Raw genomic sequence first — 24,549 nt, forward strand, 5'->3', positions numbered from 1 at the left:
AGACCCAATGCAACCAAAAATAAATAATAAGTTAATTAATTTAAAAAAATAGAAGATGTACCCACTAACTCATTTCACCATCTTTTATTTTTGATGTATAACTTAAATTTTTTGCCTTATTCACTTTTTTGGTTACACTTTCCTCATGAAAGCAAATTATAAATTGCAAATCTGATCATATCTTGCCCCAGCTTTATCTTCCAAAGCCCACCATCTCCCCAACAGTCCCTAAAATAAAGTATGAACATGAAATACAACAGATAAGACCATTTGTCATTGGGCTCTACCCAGCCTTCCCCGCCTAGATTCTCATCACTCCCCTCCCTCCATATAGCCTCTCCACACTCACACAAAAAGACTGTGAGATCTTTCATTAAACAATCATGTCATTGTCAATAGCATCTTTTATATCTGTATCTTCAGTGCTCAGGACACCACTTGTCACCACAAATATGTTCAATATTTTTTTAACATAATATATATATATATATATATTTTTTTCATAATATATTTTTGAATGAAAAACTTACTGTTCCCCAAAGGTGTGATTCTCTTCTATGCTACATTTTGTACATGCTATGTCCTTTCCCTAGAATGGTCTATCTTTCAGTCATCTGATGTTTATCTTGAACATCACATCTTCACAATCTCTCCAAACTGTCTCAGGCAAGATTTCTATACTCCTATAGTATCTTATACTATCTTTACCCTAGCATGCATTATGCAACTGTAGATATGTCTTTATCTCTTTTCTGAAATGACTCCTATAATATCTTTAGAAAAGTTATTCATATTTACTTACCCAGCTTCTCCTTAGCAACATGATGTACAATTGCTATTGCTTAAAATATATGTAACTAAGGGATGGACAAGAGTCATATTTATAAAAAGTTGTTGCATATCCTGAGTATGGATATACATACAAACATAAACATATATATGGAAATATATGTGTATATACATTCTTTCTTTCTTTTTAATACCAGAGGTGTCCTCAATTCTCAAAAGGAATGTAACTGTTTTGAACAATGATGAATAGATTCTTCTCACCCACCTCACTGAGTTATAATTCCCATTTTCCTTTTCATTGTACCTCAGAGTGGTCTCCTTTTTTCATCCAGAAATAGGAAGAGATTTAGACACAGAAATTAGTCCAGCATCATTAAAACCATCTTACTCATTGGAATTTTCTGAAAAGAAGAAAATAATTACTGGGAAATAAATCAGACCTCCCCTCAAGTGCCTTAGAAGCTCTTTGTGACCACCTAGAGGGGTGGGATAGGGAGGGTGGGAGGGAGATGCAAGAGGGAGGAGATATGGGGATATATGTATATGCATAGCTGATTCACTTTGTTATACAGCAGAAACTAACACACCATTGTAAAGCAATTGTACTCCAATAAAGATGTTAAAAAAAACAAAACAATGTTCACAATTAGGAAGACAAACAGTGTGATTTAAGAGGCACAGAAAGTCTTTCCTATGCCTTATATATATTTCCCTGTGTTAGTTTTGGCAAATACCAAATCCCTTGGATTGAAGAAGTGAGGCAGGTCCCTCTCAGAAGGTAAGGACTATTGAGAAGGCACTGAGCCTTCACAGAGTAAGTGGCTATTGCAATATTTCTTACAACCCAGCAGAGTTACGCTTCCTAGAGGTAGAATTGGTGCTAAATAGAAGTCAGAGGACAAAGAAAGAATTATTATGTAATGGGAAATAAGGCTAGTCCTGTGAATAGGGATGGCTTCTGATGGGATGAAGATATAGAAAGTTTAAACTTTTAGAAAAATATAATAAATATAAGTTAGAGAAAGGAAAGTAGCAGGGAGTGGGAATGGAAGAAACTATGAGAGATAGGAAAAGTTTAACTTTTAGAAGATTAATTTCTGTTTTAATAAGAAGAGGTCCAAGTCATAATATTCTACCACATGGTTCCTCTGTCAGAAATAATCATGGACCTCTTAGCCAGAGGTCTCCTCATGACTGCAATTTTTATGTTCTCTAAGAATAATTTTTAGTTCATTCCTGCTTTTCTTCCTTTTGTACATCACAGACTTCCTATTATGTCTGAGATTTCTTTCCACTACTATGCAAAGTAGAATGCCTCAGCCTAAACTGCAGCTACTGGTCTGAACCCCAGGGCTACAGACCCTCAAAGAACTCACAGACCTGAGGAATTCTGTAGGTCCAGATCATCTGCCTTCAGGCAAGAATTCATCTCCCGGTATTGAATTTGGTGGACAGAATTCTCTCCTCTCGAGGAAACTGGCAACAGAGGTCGTAGTTTAGGGATCAGAGGGCCATAATAAAACTTTCCCTCCCTATGTGTGCTTTTTCCCAGCAGTGCAAACACAGCTAATCATTACCCATGCCCTTGTCTTGTTTCCATTCCATTCTACTACCAAGCTTTACCCTCATGATGCCACAAACTCAAATGTAATAGGGTGAGGCTAAACTGGGTCCCCAGTTGCCATCTTATAACAACCCAGTTTCTTCCCCCAAGGCAGCCGGCAGTCTTCTGTAATTCACTGGAGATTTGTCTAACATCTTTATAAAACTTATCCTTTCCCTTTCATTCCCACTATAAAGTCCTTTTCATCTTTCATCTCAACAATTTCAAAATCCTATCCTTGTCAGTAATGTGGTTCTCTTTCAACCCCTCAGACATCCCATTGCCAAACAGAACTTTGTAAGAGCCTGCCTGACTACTTTGCTCCCCTACACTATACTCTCTAATGACTATTAACTTACTGGGCAATACAGAACTTCATTACTCGTTTCTTCCCTCTTCTTCAGCCTTATCAGGAGCTTCTCTCCTTGAACTCAACTTTTACTTCCCCCCAAAACAATAAACGTTCCATCCTTTAAGCTTCTCTACACTTGTACATTTTTTTCTCTTTCCCTGGAATGCACTTTACCCAGTTCTTTGATCTCTATCTTCAAAATTTGTCTCAAAACCTCCTAGAAGCCTCCAATAATCCCCTTCCCCTTTCAGTAAATTACTTTATTCTCTGTGCCCCTTTGTTCCTTATTCATAATACTGTATAATAATACATTGCAATTTATTTGTTTACATATATATCTCTTCCACTAGACTGGAAATTCCACGAAGACAAAAACATTTGATTATCCGAGTCTGAACCATCTTTAGAACCTAGCACATTTCTTGACAGAACAGTGAAATTAGTAATAAGTATATAGTACAAGCAAATAAATGTTTGGGCAATAAAGGAATCATCCTGAACCGTACAAGCATACTCATTCTAAACTATCAATTCTATAATGTCCCAATTATACATGTACATAATGTATAGCAATCATCAATACAAGCAGTGCCCCTTTTCTTCTCTGAATTCCTGTTCCCTCTTTTGGGAAACCGCTTAGATCTCTACTAGGTTTCTTCTTTCTGGCCATTTGATACCGGAATCTAATTTTTTTTTTGTTTTATTATCCCAAGAAACTTCTTACCCCATAGAAACGTTAGAGACAACATAATTTGGTTCAGACCTGTAAGCCGCTGTCTCTGTCTTCGCTTCTGAATCCACAAGAGGAGTACGGTGAGAGAGGCGAACAGAATGACCCCAAGGATCCCAAGTGCAACAACGGATGAGTGACCTGAGCACAGATAAACATCACAAGAGGTTAACGTCTTAGATAAAAGACCTGGGTCCCCAGTTACTATCCCTCTCTTAAGTCAGATACAGGATTGCTGAAGTAAATTTCAAATCCTCAGAACTTCTGACCCAAAGTATCTTAATAAGAGGGGTTCTAAATAATGCAGACAATTAGTCCCATGCTCATAAACCCCTTGTATACCTGTGGCATTTAGTGATCCTTCATTCTTTGCAATTTCTGTAGGAGAAAAGAGGAGAGACTCAGTTCTGGGAGTAATATATGGAACCACTATGTCTGTTTCCTGTCTGAGGCTTTAGCCTCTCAACCAAGAAAATTACTCCTTCCCACCCAAAACTAGAGGCCCCTAGTTTTTCGTCTCTCTGCACACGGATACTTGTAAGTTATGTGCTTGTCCTCGGAGAAGGCCAATGTATAACAACACATGTTTTCATCATTCTTGAGACTGAAACATCATGATTCTTTCTCCACTAGATCCCTGGGTTGGTACTTCCAGACCTTCCATAATGCACTTCACCGTCCACCCTCTCTTTGTTGCCAGAGATCCCAAGCTCAGTCCAGACTCCCTGCACTCACCTGAGCACTTCACAGAAGCGTCCTCCTTGTGCCCACAGTCACTGTGGCCCCAGGATAGGGCAGGACAGTCCCACAGGGAGGACTCATTCCCCTTGCACTTCACTTCATTGAGCCATATAGGCCCCGTCCCCTGGCCAAACGCCGCCTCTTTTCCTGCCTCCAAAGCTAAGCCACAGCCCAGCTGTCGACACACCACCTGAGCATCGTCAAGGTCCCAGGAGTCATCACATACTGTGCCCCAGGAACCTCCGTGCCAGACCTCCACACGTCCAGAACAATTAGTGGTTCCTTCCTGAAGTCTTATTTTGTCTGAAAAGCCAGAGAGAGACACCTAGATCATTTCTGAGAAGATAAAACTCCCAGGAGGTCACAGGGGAAAAGAGAGATGTGAAACTCTTTTAAAAATCTCTGTTTTAGTAAGCTGGGATGAAGTAAGAGAGTGGCATGGACATATATGCACTACCAAATGTAAAATAGATAGCTAGTGGGAAGCAGCCGCATAGCACAGGGAGATCAGCTCGGTGCTTTGTGACCACCTAGAGGGGTGGGATAGGGAGGGTGGGAGGGAGACACAAGAGGGAGGAGATATGGGGATATATGTATATGTAGAGCTGATTCACTTTGTTATAAAGCAGAAACTAACACACCATTGTAAAGCAATTATACTCCAATAAAGGAAAGACCTTCAAGATGGCGGAGGAGTAAGACATGGAGATCACCTTCTTCCCCACAAATACATCAGAAATACATCTACATGTGGAACTACTCCTACAGAACACCTATCGAATGCAGGCAGAAGACCTCAGACTTCCCAAAAGGCAAGAAACTCCCCACATACCTGGGTAGGGCAAAAGAAAAAAGAAAAAACAGAGACAAAAGAATAGGGACGGGACCTGCACCTCTGGGAGGGAGCTGTGAAGGAGGAAAATTTCCACACACTAGGAAGCCCCTTCACTGGTGGAGACGGGGGGTGGGCAGGGGAAGCTTCGGAGCCACGGAGGAGAGCGCAGCCACAGGGGTGTGGAGGGCAAAGCGGAGAGATTCCTGCACAGAGGATCGGTGCCGACCAGCACTCACCAGCCCGAGAGGCTTGTCTGCTCACCCGCCGGGGCGGGCAGGGGCTGGGAGCTGAAGCTCGGGCTTCGGAGGTCAGACCCCAGGGAGAGGACTGGGGTTGGCAGCGTGAACACAGCCTGAAGGGGCTAGTGCGCCACGGCTAGCCGGGAGGGAGTCCGGGAAAAAGTCTGGACCTACCAGAGAGGCAAGAGACGATTATTTCAGGGTGTGTGAGGAGAAGGGATTCAGAGCACCGGCTAAACAAGCTCCAGAGATGGGCATGAGCCGCGACTATCAGCGCGGACCCCAGAGACAGGCATGAGATGCTAAGGCTGCTGCTGCCGCCACCAAGAAGCCTGTGAGCGAGCACAGGTCACTCTCCACACCGCCCCTCCCGGGAGCCTGTGCAGCCCGCCACTGCCAGGCTCCCGTGATCCAGGGACAACCCCGGGAGAACACACTGCGTGCCTCAGGCTGGTGCAACATCACGCTGGCCTCTGCTGCCATAGGCTCGTCCCGCATTCCATACCCCTCCCTCCCCCTGGCCTGAGTGAGCCAGAGCCCCTGAATCAGCTGCTACTTTAACCCTGTCCTGTCTGAGCAAAGAACAGACACCTTCAGGTGACCTACACGCAGAGGCGGATCCAAATCCAAAGCTGAACCCCAGGAGCTGTGCAAACAAAGAAGAGAAAGGGAAATTTCTCCCAGCAGCCTCAAGAGCAGTGGATTAAAACTCCACAATCAACTTGATGTACCTGCATCTGTGGAATACCTGAATAGACAAGGAATCATCCCAAAATAGAGGCAGTGGACTTTGAGAGCAACTGTAGATTTGGGGTTTGCTTTCTGCATCTAATTTGTTTCTGGTTTTATGTTTACCTTAGTTTACTATTTAGTGTTTATTATCATTGGTAGATTTGTTTATTGATTTGGTTGCTCTATTCCTTTTTTTAAATTTACAGATATACATTTTTTTTTCCTTTTTCTCTTTTTGTGAGTGTGTATGTGTATGCTTCTTTGTGTGATTTTATCTGTATAGCTTTACTTTTACCATTTGTCCTAGGGTTCTGCTTTCCGTCTTTTTTGTTTGTTTGTTTTTAGTATAGTTTTTAGCACTTGTTATCAGTGGTGGATTTCTTTATTGGTTTGGTTGCTCTCTTCTTTCTTTCTTTCATGACTTTTTAATTTTTAAATTTTTAATAATGTTTCATTTATTTTAATAACTTTAATTTATTTTATTATTTTTTTCTTTCTTTCTTCTTTTTCTCCCTTTTATTCTGAGCCATGGGGAGGACAGGCTCTTGGTGCTCCAGCCGGGAGTCAGGCCTGTGCCTATGAGGTGGGAGAGCTGAGTTCAGGACATGGTCCACCAGAGATCTCCTGGCTCCACATAATATCAAACGATGAAAGCTCTCCCAGAGATCTCCATCTCAACACTAAGACCCAGCTCCGCTCAACGACCAGCAAGCTACAGTGCTGGACACCCTAGGCCAAACAACTAGCAAGACAGGAACACAACCCCACCCATTAGCAGAGAGGCTGCCTAAAATCAGAATAAGATCACAGATACCCTGAAACACACCACTGGACGTGGTCCTGCCCACCAGAAAGACAAGATCCAGCCTCATCCACCAGAACACAGGTACCAGTACACTCCACCAGGAAGCCTACACAATCCACTGAACCAACCTTACCCACTGGGGGCAGACACCACAAAAAATGGGAACTACAAGCCTGCAGCCTGCAAAAAGGAGACCCAAAACACAGTAAGTTAAGCAAAAGGAGAAGACAGAGAAATACACAGCAGATGAAGGAGCAAGGTAAAAACCCACCAGACCAAACAAATGAAGAGGAAATAGGTAGTCTACCTATAAAGAATTCAGAGTAATGATAGTAAAGATGACCCAAAATCTTGGCAATAGAATGGAGAAAATACAAGAAACGTTTAACAAGGACATAGAAGAACTAAAGAGCAAATAAACAATGATGAAAAACACAATAAATGAAACTAAAAATTCTCTAGAAAGAATCAATAGCAGAATAACTGAGGCAGAAGAACAGAGAAGTGACCTGGAAGATAAAATAGTGGAAATTAACTACCACAGAGCAGAATAAGGAAAAAAGAATGAAAAGAATTGAGGACAGTCTCAGAGACCTCAGGGACAACATTAAACGCACCAACATTTGAATTATAGCCATCCCAGAGAAAGAAGAGAAAATATTCAAAGAGACTATAGTTGAAAACTTCCCTAATATGGGAAAGGAAACAATCAATCAAGTCCAGGAAGCACAGAGAATCCCATACAAGGTAAATCCAAGGAGAAACATGACAAGACTCATATTAATCAAACTATCAAAAATTAAATACAAAGAAAAAATATTAAAAGCAGCAAGGGAAAAACAACAAATAACATACAAGGGAATCCCCATAAGGTTAACAGCTAATCTTTCAGCAGAAACTCTGCAAGCCAGAAGGGAATGGCAGGACATATTTAAAATGATGAAAAGGAAAAACCTACAACCAAGATTACCCTACCCAGCAAGGATCTTATTCAGAGTTGACGGAGAAATTAAAACCTTTACAGACAAGCGAAAGCTAAGAGAATTCAGCACCACCAAACCAGCTTTAGAACAAATGCTAAAGAAACTTCTCTAGGCAGGAAACACAAGAGAAGGAAAAGACCTGCAATACCAAACCCAAATCAATTAAGAAAATGGTAATAGGAACATACATATTGATAACTATCTTAAATGTAAATGGATTAAATGCTCCAACCAAAAGACATAGACTGGCTGAATGGATACAAAAACAAGACCTGTACATATGCTGTCTACAAGAGGCCCACTTCAGACCTAGGGACACATACAGACTGAAAGTGAGGGGATGGAAAAAGATATTCCATGCAAATGGAAATCATAAGAAAGCTGGAGTAAATTCTCATATCAGACAAAATAGATTTTAAAATAAAGACTATTACAGGAGACAAGGAAGGACACTATATAATGATCAAGGGATCAATCCAAGAAGAAGATATAACAATTGTAAATATTTATGCACCCAACATAGGAGTACCTCAATACATAAGGCAAATGCTAACAGCTATAAAAGGGGAAAATGACAGTAACACAATAATAGTAGGGGACTTTAACACCCCCACTTTCACCAATGGACAGATCACCCAAAATGAAAATAAATAAGGAAACACAAGCTTTAAATGATACATTAAACAAGATGGACTTAATTGATATTGATAGGACATTCCATCCAAAAACAACAGAATACACATACTTCTCAAGTGCTCATGGAACATTCTTCAGGATAGATCATATCTTGGGACACAAATCAAGCCCTGGTAAATTTAAGAAAATTGAAATCGTATCAAGTATCTTTTCCGACCAAAACGCTATGAGACTAGATATCAATTACAGGAAAAAATCTGTCAAAAATACAAACACATGGAGGCTAAACAGTACATTACTAGATAACCAAGAGATCACTGAAGAAATCAAAGAGGAAATTTAAAAAGTACCTGGAAACAAATAATGATGAAAACATGACAACCCAAAACCTATGGGATGCAGCAAAAGCAGTTCTACCAGGGAAGTTTATAGCAATACAATGATACCTCAAGAAACATGAAACATCTCAAATAAACGACTTAACCTTACACTTAAAGCAATTAGAGAAAGAAGAAAAAAAACCCCAAAGTTAGCAGAAGGAAAGAAATCATAAATATCAGAGCAGAAATAAATGAAAAAGAAATGAAGGAAACAATAGCATAGATCAGTAAACCTAAAAGCTGGTTCTTTGAGAAGATAAATAAAATTGATAAACCATTAGCCAGACTCATCAAGAAAAAAAGGGAGAAGACTCAAATCAATAGAATTAGAAATGAAAAAGGAGAAGTAACAACTGACACTGCAGATACAAAGGATCATGAGAGATTACTACAAGCAACTCTATGCCAATAAAATGGACAACCTGGAAGAAATGGACAAATTCTTAGAAAAGCACAACCTTCCAAGACGGAACCAGGAAGAAATAGAAAATATAAACAGACCAATCACAAGCACTGAAATTGAGACTGTGATTAAAAATGTTCCAACAAACAAAAGACCAGGCTTCACAGGAAATTCTATCAAACATTTAGAGAAGAGCTAACACCTGTCTTTCTCAAACTCTTCCAAAATATAGCAGATGGAGGAACACTCCCAAACTTATTCTACGAGGCCACCATCACCCTGATGTCAAAACCAGACAAAGATGTCACAAAGAAAGAAAACTACAGGCCAATATCACTGATGAACATAGATGCAAAAATCCTCAACAAAATACTAGCAAACAGAATCCAACAGCACATTAAAGGGATCATAAACGATGATCAAGGGGGTTTATCCAAGGAATGCAAGAATTCTTCAATATATGCAACCAATCAACGTGATACACCATATTAACAAACTGAAGGATAAAAACCATATGGTAATCTCAATAGATGCAGAAAAAGCTTTTGACAAAATTCAACACCCATTTATGATAAAAAGCCTCCAGAATGTAGGCAAAGAGGGAACTTACCTCAACATAATAAAGGTCATATATGACAAACCCACAGCCAACATCGTTCTCAATGGTGAAAAACTGAAACCATTTCCACTAAGATCAGGAACAAGACAAGGTTGTCCACTGTCACCACTATTATTCAACATAGTTTTGGAAATTTTATCCACAGCTATCAGAGAAGAAAAAGAAATAAAAGGAATCCAAATTGGAAAGGAAGAAGTAAAGATGTCACTGTTTGCAGATGACATGATACTATACATAGAGAGTCCTAAACATGCTACCAGAAAACTACTAGAGCTAATCAATGAATTTGGAAAAGTAGAAGGATACAATATTAATGCATAGAAATCTCTTGTATTCCTATACACTAATGTTGAAAAATCTGAAAGTGAAATTAAGGAAACACTCCCATTTACCACAGCAAGAAAAAAAATAAAATACCTAGGAATAAACCTACCTAAGGAGACAAAAGACCTGTATGCAGAAAACTATAAGACACTGATGAAAGAAATTAAAGATGATACAAATAGATGGATTGGAAGAATCAACATTGTGAAAATGACTATACTACCCAAAGCAATCTACAGATTCAGTTCAATCCCTATCAAACTACCACTGGCATTTTTCACAGAACTAGAACAAAAAATTTCACAATTTGTATGGAAACACAAAAGGACCCGAAGAGCCAAAGCAACCTTGAGAAAGAAATATGGAGCTGGAGGAATCAGGCTCTGGACTTCAGACTTTACTACAAAGCTACAGTAATCAAGACACTATGGTACTGGCACAAAAACAGAAATATAGATCAATGGAACAGGATAGAAAGCCCAGAGATAAACCCACGCACATATGGTCACCTTATTTTTGATAAAGGAGGCAAGAATATACAATGGAGAAAAGACAGCATCTTCAATAAGTGGTGCTGGGAAAACTGGACAGCTACATGTAAAAGAATGAAATTAGAACACTCCCTGACACCATACACAAAAATAAACTCAAAATGGATTAAAGACCTAAACGTAAGGCCAGATACTATAAAACTCTTAGAGGAAAACATAGGCAGAACACTCTATGACATAAATCACAGCAAAATCCTTTTTGACCCGCTTCCTAGAGAAATGAAAATAAAAATAAAGATAAACAAATGGGACCTAATGAAACTTAAAAGCTTTTGCACAGCAAAGGAAAACATAAACAAGATGAAAAGACAACCGTCAGAATGGGAGAAAATATTTGCAAATGAAGCAACTGACAAAGGATTAATCTCCAAAATTTACAAGCAGCTCATGCAGCTCAATAACAAAAAACAAACAACCCAATCCAAAAATGGGCGGAAGACCTAAATAGACATTTCTCCAAAGTAGATATACAGATGGCCAACAAACACATGAAAGAATGCTCAACATCATTAATCATTAGAGAAATGCAAATCAAAACTACAACGAGGTATCACCTCACACCAGTTAGAATGGCCATCATCAAAAAATCTAGACACAATAAATGCTGGAGAGGGTGTAGAGAAAAGGGAACCCTCTTGCACTGTTGGTGGGAATGTAAATTGATACAGCCACTATGGAGAACAGTATGGAGGTTCCTTAAAAACTAAAAATAGAACTTCCATATGACCCAGCAATCCCACTACTTGGCATATACCATGAGAAAACCATAATTCAAAAAGAGTCATGTACCAAAATGTTCATTGCAGCTCTATTTACAATAGCCAGGACATGGACGCAACCTAAGTGTCCATCAACGGATGAATGGATAAAGAAGATGTGGCACATATATACAATGAAATTTTACTCAGCCATAAAAAGAAACGAAATTGAACTATTTGTAGTGAGGTGGATGGACCTAGAGTCTGTCCTACAGAATGAAGTAAGTCAGAAAGAGAAAAACAAATACCATGTGCTAACACATATATGTGGAATAAAAAAATAAAATGGTTCTGAAGAACCTAGGGGCAGGACAGGAATAAAGACACAGACGTAGAGAATGGACTTTAGGACACAGGGAGGGGGAAGGGTATGCTGGGACGAAGTGAGAGAGTAGCATGGACATATATACACTACCAAATGTAAAATAGTTAGCTAGTGGGAAGCAGCTGCATAGCACAGGGAGATCAGCTCGGTGCTTTGTGTCCACCTGGAGGGGTGGGATAGGGAGGACAGGAGGGAGACGCAAGAGGGAGGAGATATGGGGATATATGTATATGGATAGCTGATTCACTTTGTTATAAAGCAGAAACCAACACACCATTGTAAAGCAATTATACTCCAATAAAGATGTCTAAAAAAAAAGGATTATGATATTAAAAAAATCTGTTTTAAAAGTTTGCTTATTTAATGTGTATTTTAAATTTTACATCTTTACAAAATTCATCTTTTATGAAAGCCTATGTCCCTCCAGCAAAGTGGGTGTATTTCATCCTGGACATAAGAATGTTAGTGTGACACCTGAAACTAACACAGCATTGTAAATTAACTATACCCCAATAAAATTTTTAAAAAAAGAATGTTAGTGTGACTTAGGAAATGTCAAATATATAAAGTTAACATTGTAAATATATAATGTTAAATTCTCTCAAACTGCCAGGTAGATAGAAATCTTCTTCCAGTTTAAAAAGGTGTAGAATGAGAAAATAATTCAGGATTGATCTTTCTGACTGCTTCTCTCTTAATATTAAGTGTAACAAGATACTATTTGAGAGAAAAATGGGGCGACTCAATAGTCAAATGCTGAATTATATATTCTCTTCTCCTCATTTGTTCACAGAGATAGCAACTGAATAAAACTTTTGAGAAGACCATCAGAGTATGATAGTCTTCGGGGAAATGATCACTGATCCTGAGTACCTATAGGCCAAATTAAATACAACCCATTACATTATCCAGGTAGAATAAGGATTAACCAAAGTTTACTCATTCTTGCTTAGATCAGAAGATGCTAGTGGAGCCACAGAATGGAAGCTTCATATAGTCCAACGGATACTCACTGGCACACGTGATCCAGGTCTCCTCCGAGGGGATGGCCAGTCTCTTCTTCCATGGAGATGATGGGCACTGCCATAAGGTGTCAGGCCCTTTAGGACACTGAACATTGTCCACCCACATGTGCCTGGACATCGTCTTGTCTGAAGATGCAGGGATGATGCTCCCTTTGTCCGCACAGCCCAGCTGCCTGCATACCACTCCCACCGTGGCTGCAGACATGTTACTCTTGCCAACGCTGCCCCAAGCTCCATTGTAAAAAACTTCCAGGTGTCCTGCACAGGTCTCTCTGCTGGTTTCACTGATGAGTCTCAGAGACATGAACTCTGGGGTGAAATAGAGAGTTAGCAGTTTTAAATCTTTTCTGAAGATTCAGAGGACTCTCTCCCTTTACTCTGATGTGAGAATGGATTTAAAAATAGGTACGATACACTAGGAATTTCATTACTAGTAATTCTTTAGAAACTTCTGGATGATTTGGTAGATTTTGTTAAAATATAGTATTTGTTCTATAAATATTTCTGGTTTTCTAGTCTTGGATTTTGTAATTAGAGACCTCTTTAAAATGCCAACAGTGATTCTAAGTTGACTTCTAAATCTTAATCAAAGGCCCAGAGCCTTTTATGAATTACATAGTTTGGATTTTTTTCTCCCTAAATTACTGTAATTTTAGCTTTCTAACCCTATTCTGTTCATTTTTTGGCAGTTGTCCTTGATAGTTAAAATTTATTGAGATACTCAGACACTAAAACCAATGTTTTATATACATTTCCTTAAAATGAAGTATTTCCCTTTCTGACACTTCACAGTTTTGTTGTGTATGTCCTCTACCAGATTTACGTCACTGAATGTGAGTGATAGCAAAATCTCTTCTGGCATACAGAATTTTTCACTTCCCTAAGTCATAGCACTCTTTTTTCCAAAACATTACAACTGAGTACATTTCTGTACTTCACAATGCTTTCTAAAATCTTACCATGTATACAAAACAAGAGCAGTGTCCTGTTATGGTAATTTATCTGTCATTAAAACTTACTTGGGGGCTTCCCTGGTGGCGCAGTGGTTGAGAATCTGCCTGCCAATGCAGGGGACATAGGTTCGAGCCCTGGTCCGGAAAGATCCCACATGCCGCGGAGCAACTAGGCCTGTGAGCCACAACTACTGAGCCTGCGCGTCTGGAGCCTGTGCTCCGCAACAAGAGAGGCCCGATAGTAAGAGGCCCGCGCACCGCGATGAAGAGTGGCCCCCGCTTGCCGCAACTAGAGAAAGCCCTCGCACAGAAACGAAGACCCAACACAGCCAAAAATAAATATAAAAATAAATAAATAAAAAAAAAAGTACTTGGGCATGGTGATTATCTTCTTCTCTGTACAATGTAGCACCAAATGTATTTCTGCTGTCCTTTTTAATCTACTTTATTAATACAGCTATCATCAAGTGGTGCACTAAATCCTTACCCAATATCCAGCTCCACATATGTTTATAAAAGAACTTATGATTAGTTTTGCTGTCATTTTCATGATATGCAAACTCACTTCTGAATTTTTCTCTTTCTGATATTATACTGCCTTGCACATGAGGTAGCACTAATTCATCAAATCCACACTTCTGGCAGCCTGAATCTCACAAGTGTTCCCTCTGAACCTGTATTTTAGGGAATTTGCTCAGATTAATATCCTTCACTACCCTTTGCCCCACCTCAGTCCTTTCTTATATAATTATAATCTATTGTAATTATGCAGAACTTACCTGAGCAGATAACTCCTGCATCCTCCTTATGCCTGCAGTTGTGGCGCCCCCAGCCATGGGAATGGCATTGCCAAATACGAGATTCTTTTCCATTACAGTTCACCTCATCCAGCCAGATGGGCCCTGTCCCTTCCCCAAAATGAGCAGAACCAATGGCATTAATGGCCCCTCCACAGCCCAGCTGTTTGCACACCACGTGGGCATCATTCAGGTCCCAGCTGTCATCACAGATGGTGCCCCAGGAGCCCTCATGATAGATCTCTATTCTCCCAGCACAACGCCCGCCTCCATTTACCAGGCGAAGCTGACCACTCCCTGCAAAGAGAAAATAAAATATAAATGCATTTCTAAGGATTTTGAGATCATTTTCATAGACTGGTCACTGATTCTTACCTATGCAGGGAACACCACTTTCTTCTGAAAAAATAGAGCTTGTTGGGTCCGAGGATGATGAATTGCACGGGGGTAGCGTCTGACTCTGGTTTCCTGCAAACACCAAACGTCATCAGTCACAAGAGATACAAAAAGTTGGGGTGAGGAAAGGAGGTCAGCTGGAGTGTTAAATAGGTGAGCTAGGACAAACATAGCTTTAGAGAAAGGTGGATGGGTCAACCAGGCTGGGAATGAATCAGGTACTCTGAGAAGGCACATGGTAAGCACTAAATAACTATGAGGTCCATGAAAATTAAGTTTACTTTCCTTCTAAAAAGACAAATGAAGTTAATATTCTGGCACACTTCTCATGATCCCTCAAAATGGATCATTCCCTTTTCCTTCTGTTCTTTGCCATAGTTACACCCTCTCTTAAGGCACACCACCATGGGAGAGGCTCATCGTTGGCTGCCCCTTTTCTCTTACCTGAGCAGATTACAGAGGCCACTTGCCCCAAAGGACATAGCGATGCACCCAGAGCAGTCATGGGACAATCTCCCATGTGACGCTCAGTCCCAGTGCAGTGAAACATGTGCCTCCAGACCTGCCCACTTCCTTTCCCAAAAGGTGCTCCTCTTGGGGTAGAAAGGGCAACTCCACATTTAAGCTGCTGGCAAAAAACGTGAGCATCTTCCATGTCCCAGTGAGAGTTGCAGAGAGATCCCCAGGTCCCAAGAATCTTGAGCTCCACTCTTCCTTCACATGGGGACTGGCCATTAACCAAGCGAACTTCTGTGTACCCTGAAAGGAGACAGGGCTTTAAAAAGATGTCTGTGACTACCTAACCCTACCCTCTTCACAGTATGGGAACAAATTGAACATGTGCTCTGGGTCTCACTTGAGCAGACTACTCCAACATCCCTGCTGTGGCTACAAGTCCCGTCTGGGCGGGGTGCTACTGGGCAGAGTGAAAGATGGGACTCGTGCCCCTCACACTGGAATTCTTCAGCCCAGATCTGTCCGTTTCCTTCTCCAAAGTGAGCTCCCCCCAGGATAGAGACGACTGTGCCGCATTGTAATTCCCTGCATAGCACACTGGCCGCTTCCAGAGAGAAGTCAGAATCACAGACGGTGCCCCAGGTGTCGCCATGTTTCACTTCAACACGACCAGAGCAGGGAATGTCCCCTCCGACTAGTTTGGGTTCCCTGTGGGCTGAAAAATAATATTTCAGTGAGAGAGAACATGATTCCAAGATTTTCCTTCATGATGAGAGTGAGGCAGGGAGTGAAAAGTGAGAAAGGGAAGCTATTCTTTCCTCTTGGCTTTTCTGCCTAGAGTTCGGCTTGGCAAATTCCAGACCTCCCCATCCTTCATTAGACCACTTCATCAGAGACAATTCTGGAACTTTGCCTCCTGGAACCTGTAATTCCTGGAGCATGATTACTCTTTCCTTTTATTATTTTGCCTATATTATACATCACATTGGAGACCACAGATAATGGGTGTCCATTCTCTCTACTTTTTAGCCCTATATGCAGTCCTTCACCCAAGGGGTCTGCCCCAACCATTGCAAATGGTTCTAGCTAAGGATTTTTAATATATCAATACTTCCTGTTTCCAAAATGAACAGCAGACCTCTTCTTCCCTGTCACACTTGACGGGAGATGCTCCTTTTCTCCTGTTTTCTCCTCCTTCCTGCCTGACAGGGCTTTATCAGAACCTTTCATGTGTCCCCCAACCAAAGTTCTATCCTCCTTTCTCATCTTCTCAATGGACATCTTCTCTCAACTGCCAATAAATATGTTTTCATCTACACATTTCTCTTTAAATTTATATTTATAAGCAGATCTACTTGGACATCTGGAACTTAAGGTGTTCAAAATTGAATGAATTATGTACTGACAAGCCCACAGTATTCCTTACTCAATTAATGGTATCCAGGACCAAATTAGAATCACCTGAAATTGAACCCCCTTTTTAACTCCCCATAAATAATGGTAATAATGATAGTAGTGAATATTAAAGTGAACACTTATTTTGTGTGTATATATATATATGGCATTTTAGTAAGTATTTAACAAACATTATTTCATCCTTACAATTGCCTTAGGGTATAACTATTAATAACATTCCAGTTTTACAGACAAGGAAATTGAAACATAGAAAACTGTGGTAATTTGCTAAGGTCGCACAGCAAATTAGTGAAGGGCCAGGATTTGAAGCCAGGCAGTATACTAGAGAGCCTAGAATCTTGATCCCCTACAATACACTGCACATGTAGAAGCCACCAGCATGTGTCAGTCCTCCAGCATATTTTTCCTCCATATTTATCATTACTTTGATGTAATTTGTCATCATATGTCATGTAGACTTTTTATTTATTTATTTAATTTATTTATTTTTCGCTGCGTTGGGTCTTCGTTGCTGCACACGGGCTTTTCTCTAGTTGCGGCGAGCGGGGGCTGCTCTTCGTTGCGGTGCGCGGGCTTCACATTGCAGTGGCTTCTCTTGTTGCAGAGCACAGGCTCTAGGTACACGGTCTTCAGTAGTTGTGGCTCATGGGCTCTAGAGCGCAGGCTCAGTAGTTGTGGCACGCGGGCATAGTTGCCCTGCGGCATGTGGGATCTTAGTTCCCCGACCAGGGATCGAACCCGTGTCCCCTGCATTGGCAGGTGGATTCTTAAGCACTGTGCCACCAGGGAAGCCCTGTTATGTAGACTTTTGCAATAGCTTCCTAAGTGGTCTCCTAGCTTCTAAATCCTCTTTCCAATAAATCTACACCATGGCCATGAGTGTATTATTAAAGTTCAAATATTTTCACATAATTTCTTTGTCTTCAAGGTAAGTCAGTGTTTCTTTACTACTTATATAATACTTTATCTTTTTAACAAATATTATTAAGCACCTACAATATTTTAGGCATTTGGATGGGCACAGAGTTCAGTCTATCAGTGAGGATAGATAATTCTAATACTACTAATAATAATCATAACCACAGTAGCTAACATGTATTGATCACTTGCTGTGTAATTCCCATGAGGGAGTAGATATTATTATTATCACCATTTTTTTCTTTTGAGGAAATTGCAGCACAGAGAGCTTTGGCAGCTTCCCCAATATCACCCAGCTATTCAAATTAAGGGGGGATAATAAGCACTGTTTTCTTAGCATACTTGAAAATACTCTATGATGTCACCTGAAAAGCCTTAACAACTATTACTCTACCAATCATACCTGACACCTCAGCCTAAATATGCTTTCTTAAGCTTCTGTACCTCTGCAGACACTTTTTTCTCGACTTATTATGTATTTCCCAACCTTATGTACCTGGGAAGAAGTTACTTCTTTTCAAGGCTGCTCAGTTTCTCATTAATTGCTCTCTCCTTCAAGAACACATAATTTAGTAGAAGATATACATGTTCAAATAATAATTTGAGTCCAAAACTAGATACATATTTTAGATACAAAACTAACAAATGAAGGAGTCATCAGCTCTATTAAATCTGAACTGAGTTTGATAAAAAGATGAGGAGTTTGCCAAGTAAATAATGTGTGATATGGCATTTAAAGAATACAGTCATGAAATAACATGATGTAATTGAGAAATTATGGATAATTTACCATGGTTGGAATTTAAAACGTAATGAAAAGACACACCAGAAATAAAGCTGAAGAAATGGGGCTCAGCTTTTAAGGACATTCTTTGCCAGGTTGAGATCACACTCATCAAGACAAGTGTGAGTTTCTTTTAACATCCTCAGCGGTAATTCAAGTTACGTGCGAGGTGCAAACTATTTCCTTTAATTCATCTTAAAAGAGAGGAAAGGAAGGAAATGCATATGAAATTGGACTTTCTAAAAGGCATAAGTCTTTTAGAGATGCCTGCTGTTAAATATCACTAATTTTTACGATCCCTCAACACTACTATCAGCATGACACAGATATACTATCAGCCCTTGCCAATTTCCTAAAGTGTTCTAGATCTGACTATATTCTCTATTATAGAAGCATAGAATAACTCAGCATGCAAAACTTTCACCACTTATCCATTAAATATGTACAAAGCAAGTTCCATCCAAATTTGAGTTGAAGAACACGTTGCTTTCTAAACACAGCTAAGACTTTAAAGCAAATAATGCCTCTACAACACAAGTAATGAAAGATTCTTGAGTCAAGTCCTTGACTTAATCTTGTTGAATCATTATTTGAGCATGAAATTCCTCCAAGATATCATTAGCTAATATTCATATAATCCTATTCCACTTTTGGACAGACCTAAACCTTTGAATAAAAACAGTTTCTTAGATTGAGCCAAATTCAGCTTTCCTTTAACCTCTTGCTCTCTCATCTAGATCAATCTTGAACAAAATAAAACACAACCAGTGAAAAAACAACCTCCCCCCAACCAAAAAAAAGCAAAAACAAATAATTTTCTCTTTAATGGTGAAAACTTGTGAAGCACTTGAAAACAAGTCCCTTCTGTAAGTATCCTCTTATTTCATTTGTCATAAAATATTTGAGTCCAGGGCAAAAGAGACATTCTTCCACCCAGAAATGTCTTGGAGACTGTATCCTCAGCCTTTATTTCATGAATCTGCTAGTAACGCATTAATCCGTACCACAGATTGGCTTCCTTATACCATTTACTCTGTGTACATGGTTAGAATATTGGTAATTTACCCCTTTAAGGGATTTTTTTTTCCTGTTAAACCTATGAGTGCATTTTAACATAAAAGCCATTAATTGAATTTTTGTGCCTGGATTTATCTCCTTTAATCAATAAGTTAAACTTTCCCTGACATCAATGACTGAATCTGTATTAATTTCTTTCTGTAGAAATGAATAAATGAAGAAATGGAGAAATGAAGAACAAATATAAGAAATAATTAGAGTTACTTCCTTTTGTTTAGTAATAGATAAAATACACAATATGCTTTAAAGAAGCATTGATACATTTTCATCATTTATTCCTTTCCAGACTCTGAAGAAGTATAAATCATTCTAGTCTCAAAATTATTTTTTAGACTTTAGTAAAATAAAACACAACTCAAATGAACCATTTCTTAGGTTCAGATGTCCTCTACAGCAAATATACAGTCATCACAAACAAAAGGTCTGGGATTCAAAGCAATTTTGTGGCCAAAATTCTTAGACCTCTTTGTAGCTGGCTTGTCTAAACTATGTGTCAGGGATAAATTGTTACTTTGTCTTTCTAGTCTTCCAGCTTTACTGAGTTCTGGCCCCTATCATCCATAAAACCTTGTGCTTTATAAAAGTCTAAGAATTTGAACAGATTATGGAATCCATAGTTTGAACTTGACAGGCACAGAGACAATATTTCCATAATTTTTTCCTAGAAATCTTCTGAAAGTATCAAGTAAATCAAAAAATAAAATTACAAACTCTATTTCTAGAAAAATAAGGAGAGAGCTAAAATCTAGGCCCCAAAATAAGTATTAATAGAAGAGCTTCCAAAAAGCTACAGAAATATAGTAAGAGAGTTTACAAAAGGAAGCAAAGTGCACATACGGCAGATAGCAAACAAAAATATAATTTTGTAAAGAGAGGGGCCCACCTTAAGTTGCAGATTTATGCTATTTGCGATTTCTATTATAGGCAGCTTAGTAGAATCCTAAATAATTCAGAATGTGTTATCATAAGTGAGGTACTCTAGTAATAAAACCTAAATTTTGGATGTGGTTGAATGGAATTCATGGGCAGAATATACTAATGACTCAGATATTGTAGGCTGGAAAGCTAATAAGTCATGTTATCCATGGTAAGATATTTGGACAAATGTCACCTTGAAAAGAAAACCATCTGCTTACTAAAGCTGAAAAAGTTGAGAACATATTGGGGAAAGTGTAAAAAAAGAAAAGTATACTTTTATAAAGGTATAAAAAAAGAAAAATATCAGAATGTTGACATGACATGAATCCTCCTTGCCACTTTTAACACTTAAGAGAGAGATGAGCTCAGACTAGAAGCAGTTAGACTGCAAGAAGAAATGGAAGGATAAATACTAATCTCATGAGGGAGACATCTTCTGCCTGCAGCTACTATATGTAGTTAATTGAGAGTCCTATAATTTGGAACTTAACAGGATTGAAGAAAAACAAACCCTACGTATCCTGTCCCCTAAATTAAGGTGGTGATAAAATTGTGGATTTAGCAGACAATAAAATTGATGCTCTCCATACAAAGACAATGAGCCTACCAGCAGAGACAGGATTTAGGTCTTGCCTTTCCAAACACAGGGTTTCAAATGACCTTAGGGCAGTGGCCAATAAATTAAGAGGAAGGACCTGGTCACAGGATAGATCAAAGTACGTAATTTATTCTTTGTTGTTACTTTCACATGGCATTGGATTAAAGCAAAACAGACTAGAAGCCTACTAAGTTTGGAGAGAATTTTTTGCTGACTTTGAGGGCAGCCGACATCGGCTTATGATTACTCAACCCTAAAAGCAATCCAAGGGTCCCTAAATCAGTATCAGCAGAAAGTGGGTTGTGAAAGATGTGCAGCCCCCGGACAGGTATACTCTCCAGACTGAACTCAGAATTGACTATGAGAACAACGCACTAGGAAGTACTGCCCTGAGAAGAGCGCCTGGGCTCATGAAGGATAGTGCGCAGAGAGCAGCTTCTCAGAGGGCAGAACCTGGTCTATCAAACTGGCTCACCAACACATGTCATCATTTGCAGGGCAACTCATTATTCTTGTCCAGTAGGATTTGATAATTACTGCAGAAGAACAACTCTAGGTGTTTCTTGGTGACCACAGCACCACCCAAGCAGCCTTAAACTTCTTACCTATTTGACTTATTTTAAATGAGAAAAAAAATTTTTTTTTCTTTAGCCACTCAGGTGGTTTTTCTTGTAGTTGCAGCTGAACTTCATACTAATTAAATAAAATAAATTAATAGGAAAATAGACAACCCTTTCTAAATTTAGAAGGAAATTATCAGACATACAAATATGCTTACACATTCCCAAACACATGTAAAGGCCCCATAAAGGTCATAGAGTGAAATATGTTTTCAGTTGTAGCATATTACACGACAATAAATATTATGTATATATAATATGACAACATAATAATGCATAATATGACTAACTTAAGGTCAAATACATCTCCCATTTCAAAAAAAGTAATTCTATCAGAGTCCTTTTCAACATAAATCCCAATTCTATTATGAGTACAAGTGATGCACCTGGAACAAAATTATTTGTAAAGGTTGAAAGTAAGAGAATAGAAAATAAAGCAACAGGTGAGATATTAATATCAGACAAATTTGATTCAGAACAAAAAGTTTTTGGGAATTTCCTGGCAGTCCAGTGGTTAGGACTCCTTGCTTTCACTGCCGAGCGCGCGGGTTCAATCCCTGGTCGGGGAACTAAGATCCCACAAGCTGTGTGGCATAGCCAGAAAAAAAAAAATTGTTCAACCATAAAAGATGGAAACCTTATAATACTAAAAAGAGCAATTCACAACGACTACAGAACAGTCATAGGAAGTTCTGTGTCCCAGAGTCACAGAGCATCAATTCATCAATTATACGATATAGCTACTGGTACACTCAGTGGAAAACCTATAACCTCAAATGGTTATATTAATAAACAGGAAAGAATCAAAATTAATTAAGCATCCAACTCGAGAAGTTAAGTCTCACATCGGGCTCCCCAGCCCAGGGATCCTGCACCAGGAAGACAAGCCCAGGGGTCCTGCACCCCCAGAACGTTTGGCTTTGAAGGCCAGCAGGGCTTACTTTTGGGAGAGCCGAGGGTTGTGGGAAATACAGACTCCACTCATAAAGGACACACACAAAATCTCACCCTCTCCGGGACCCAGGGCAGAAGCAGTAATTTGAAGGGAGCCTGGGTCAGCTCCACCTGCTGATCTTGGAGAGCCTGCCGGAGAGGCAGGAGGTGACTGGAGTTCACCATGAGAACATAGACACTGGCAGCAGTCATTGTGGGGAGCTCATTCTACCACAAGGATACTGGTGTTAGAAAAAGTCATTTTTGGAATCCTCTCTTTAGCTTATTAGCACCAGGACCCAGACCCACTCACCAGCCTGTCAGCACCAGTACTGAGACACCTGAGACCAAGCAATTTATCAGGCAGCGACACCCCTCCCCCACTACTGCCCCTACCAGCAGGCAGGCTTCTTGAGAAATCCTGAGCCCACAGCTACCCTGGAACATGGCCCTGCCCACCAGAGGGCCCAGGACCTAGCCCCACACAACAGTGGGCCGGCACGAGTGCAGGGACTGCTAGGGCCCTGCAGCCAGAGACCCTGGGACCCAGCTCCACCCACCAGTGGGCAGGCACCATCCCCAGGACTCCCTGGGCTCCAGCCCTGCCCTCAGTGGGCTGACAAACCAACCCTGGGATCCCCAGGGCCCTGCAGCCAGAGCCCTTGGGACCCGGCTCCACCCAGCAGTGAGCTGACACTAGCCTGGGGACACCCTGGGCCTTGGCCCTGCCTACCAGCAGGCCAAAATCAGCTCCTGGAACCCTGGGCCCTGCAGCCAGAGACCCTGGGACCCAGCTCCACCCACCAGAGGGTTGGTGCTAGCCCTGGGACAAGCCTTATCCCCCAGTGGACAGACCCCAGCCCTAGGACCACCGTAGCCCCACAACCTGCCTTGTCAGGACACAGCCCACCCACCAGGAGGCCAGTACCAGCACCCCTGGGACCCTGGCCCTGTCCATCAGCAAGCCAACACCAGCTCTGGGATTCCTGGGCCCTATAGCTGGGACCCCAGGACCTGTCTGCCTTCCAGTGGCTGGCATTAGCCCCAGGATATGGCTTCATGCACCAGTAGGTGGGCACCAGCCCCAGGATCCCTTGGACATTGGTCCCACTGACAAGCAGGTGGACACCAACTCTGAGACATGTTGGACCCCTCAGCCATCTGCCCCAGGAACAGCTCCACTTACCAGCAGGCCAACACTAGCTTTGGGACACCCCGGAGCCCACAGCCAGCCATGTCAGGAACAAGCTCCACCCACCAGCAGTATGACACTAGATCTGAGAACCCTGGCTCTGCAATCACCCATTGTAGAACTTGGCTCAACTCACAGTGAAACAGCACTAGTCCTGGGACACCCCTGGTCTCTGCAGCCAGCTACCCCATGCCAACCACATCAGAAGGACTTGTGCAGTCAACATGGGGGGCACCCCTAGAGCATATAGCTCTGGTGACCAGAGGGGAGTGTGCTGCTGAAAGCACAGGACATTTCCCACAGAAGGCCATTTCTCTAAGGTTGGGAAATGTAACCAATCTACCAGATATGTAGAACTGAAAACAGCAAGTTAGGCAAAATGAGGCAACAGAGGAACATGTTGCAAACAAAGGAACAAGATAAAACTCCAGAATAAGAACTAAGTGAAGTGCAGATAGGCAATCTACCTGATATCAAACGCAATGGTGAAAAGCTGAAAGCATTTCCTCTAAGATCAGGAACAAAGGCAAGGATGCCCACTCTTGCCATTTTTATTCAACATAGTATCTAAAGTTCTAGGAACAGCAATCAGACAAGAGAAAGAAATAGAAGGAATCCAAACTGGAAAGGAAGAAGTAATACTGTCACTGTTTGCAGATGA

General features: G+C 40.5%; 1 protein-coding gene across 1 annotated transcript in view; it reads right to left on the reverse strand.

Moving 5' to 3' along the window:
• Positions 1–1,151: 1,151 nt before the first annotated feature.
• The window catches only part of CD163 (CD163 molecule), a 32,776-nt gene continuing 9,378 nt past the window's right edge, over positions 1,152–24,549 (reverse strand). The window contains exons 7-16 of the mRNA XM_059934445.1: positions 15,833–16,147; positions 15,421–15,735; positions 14,956–15,048; positions 14,563–14,877; positions 12,819–13,139; positions 4,210–4,518; positions 3,817–3,852; positions 3,508–3,615; positions 2,170–2,265; positions 1,152–1,190 (exon numbers count right to left, since the gene is read on the reverse strand). Coding sequence (XP_059790428.1) covers positions 1,174–1,190; positions 2,170–2,265; positions 3,508–3,615; positions 3,817–3,852; positions 4,210–4,518; positions 12,819–13,139; positions 14,563–14,877; positions 14,956–15,048; positions 15,421–15,735; positions 15,833–16,147 — 1,925 coding nt within the window. The 3' untranslated portion in view covers positions 1,152–1,173. The remainder of the gene's footprint in view (positions 1,191–2,169; positions 2,266–3,507; positions 3,616–3,816; positions 3,853–4,209; positions 4,519–12,818; positions 13,140–14,562; positions 14,878–14,955; positions 15,049–15,420; positions 15,736–15,832; positions 16,148–24,549) is intronic.

Source organism: Balaenoptera ricei, chromosome 10, assembly GCF_028023285.1.
Source record: "Balaenoptera ricei isolate mBalRic1 chromosome 10, mBalRic1.hap2, whole genome shotgun sequence".
NCBI classification, from domain to species: Eukaryota; Metazoa; Chordata; class Mammalia; order Artiodactyla; family Balaenopteridae; genus Balaenoptera; species Balaenoptera ricei.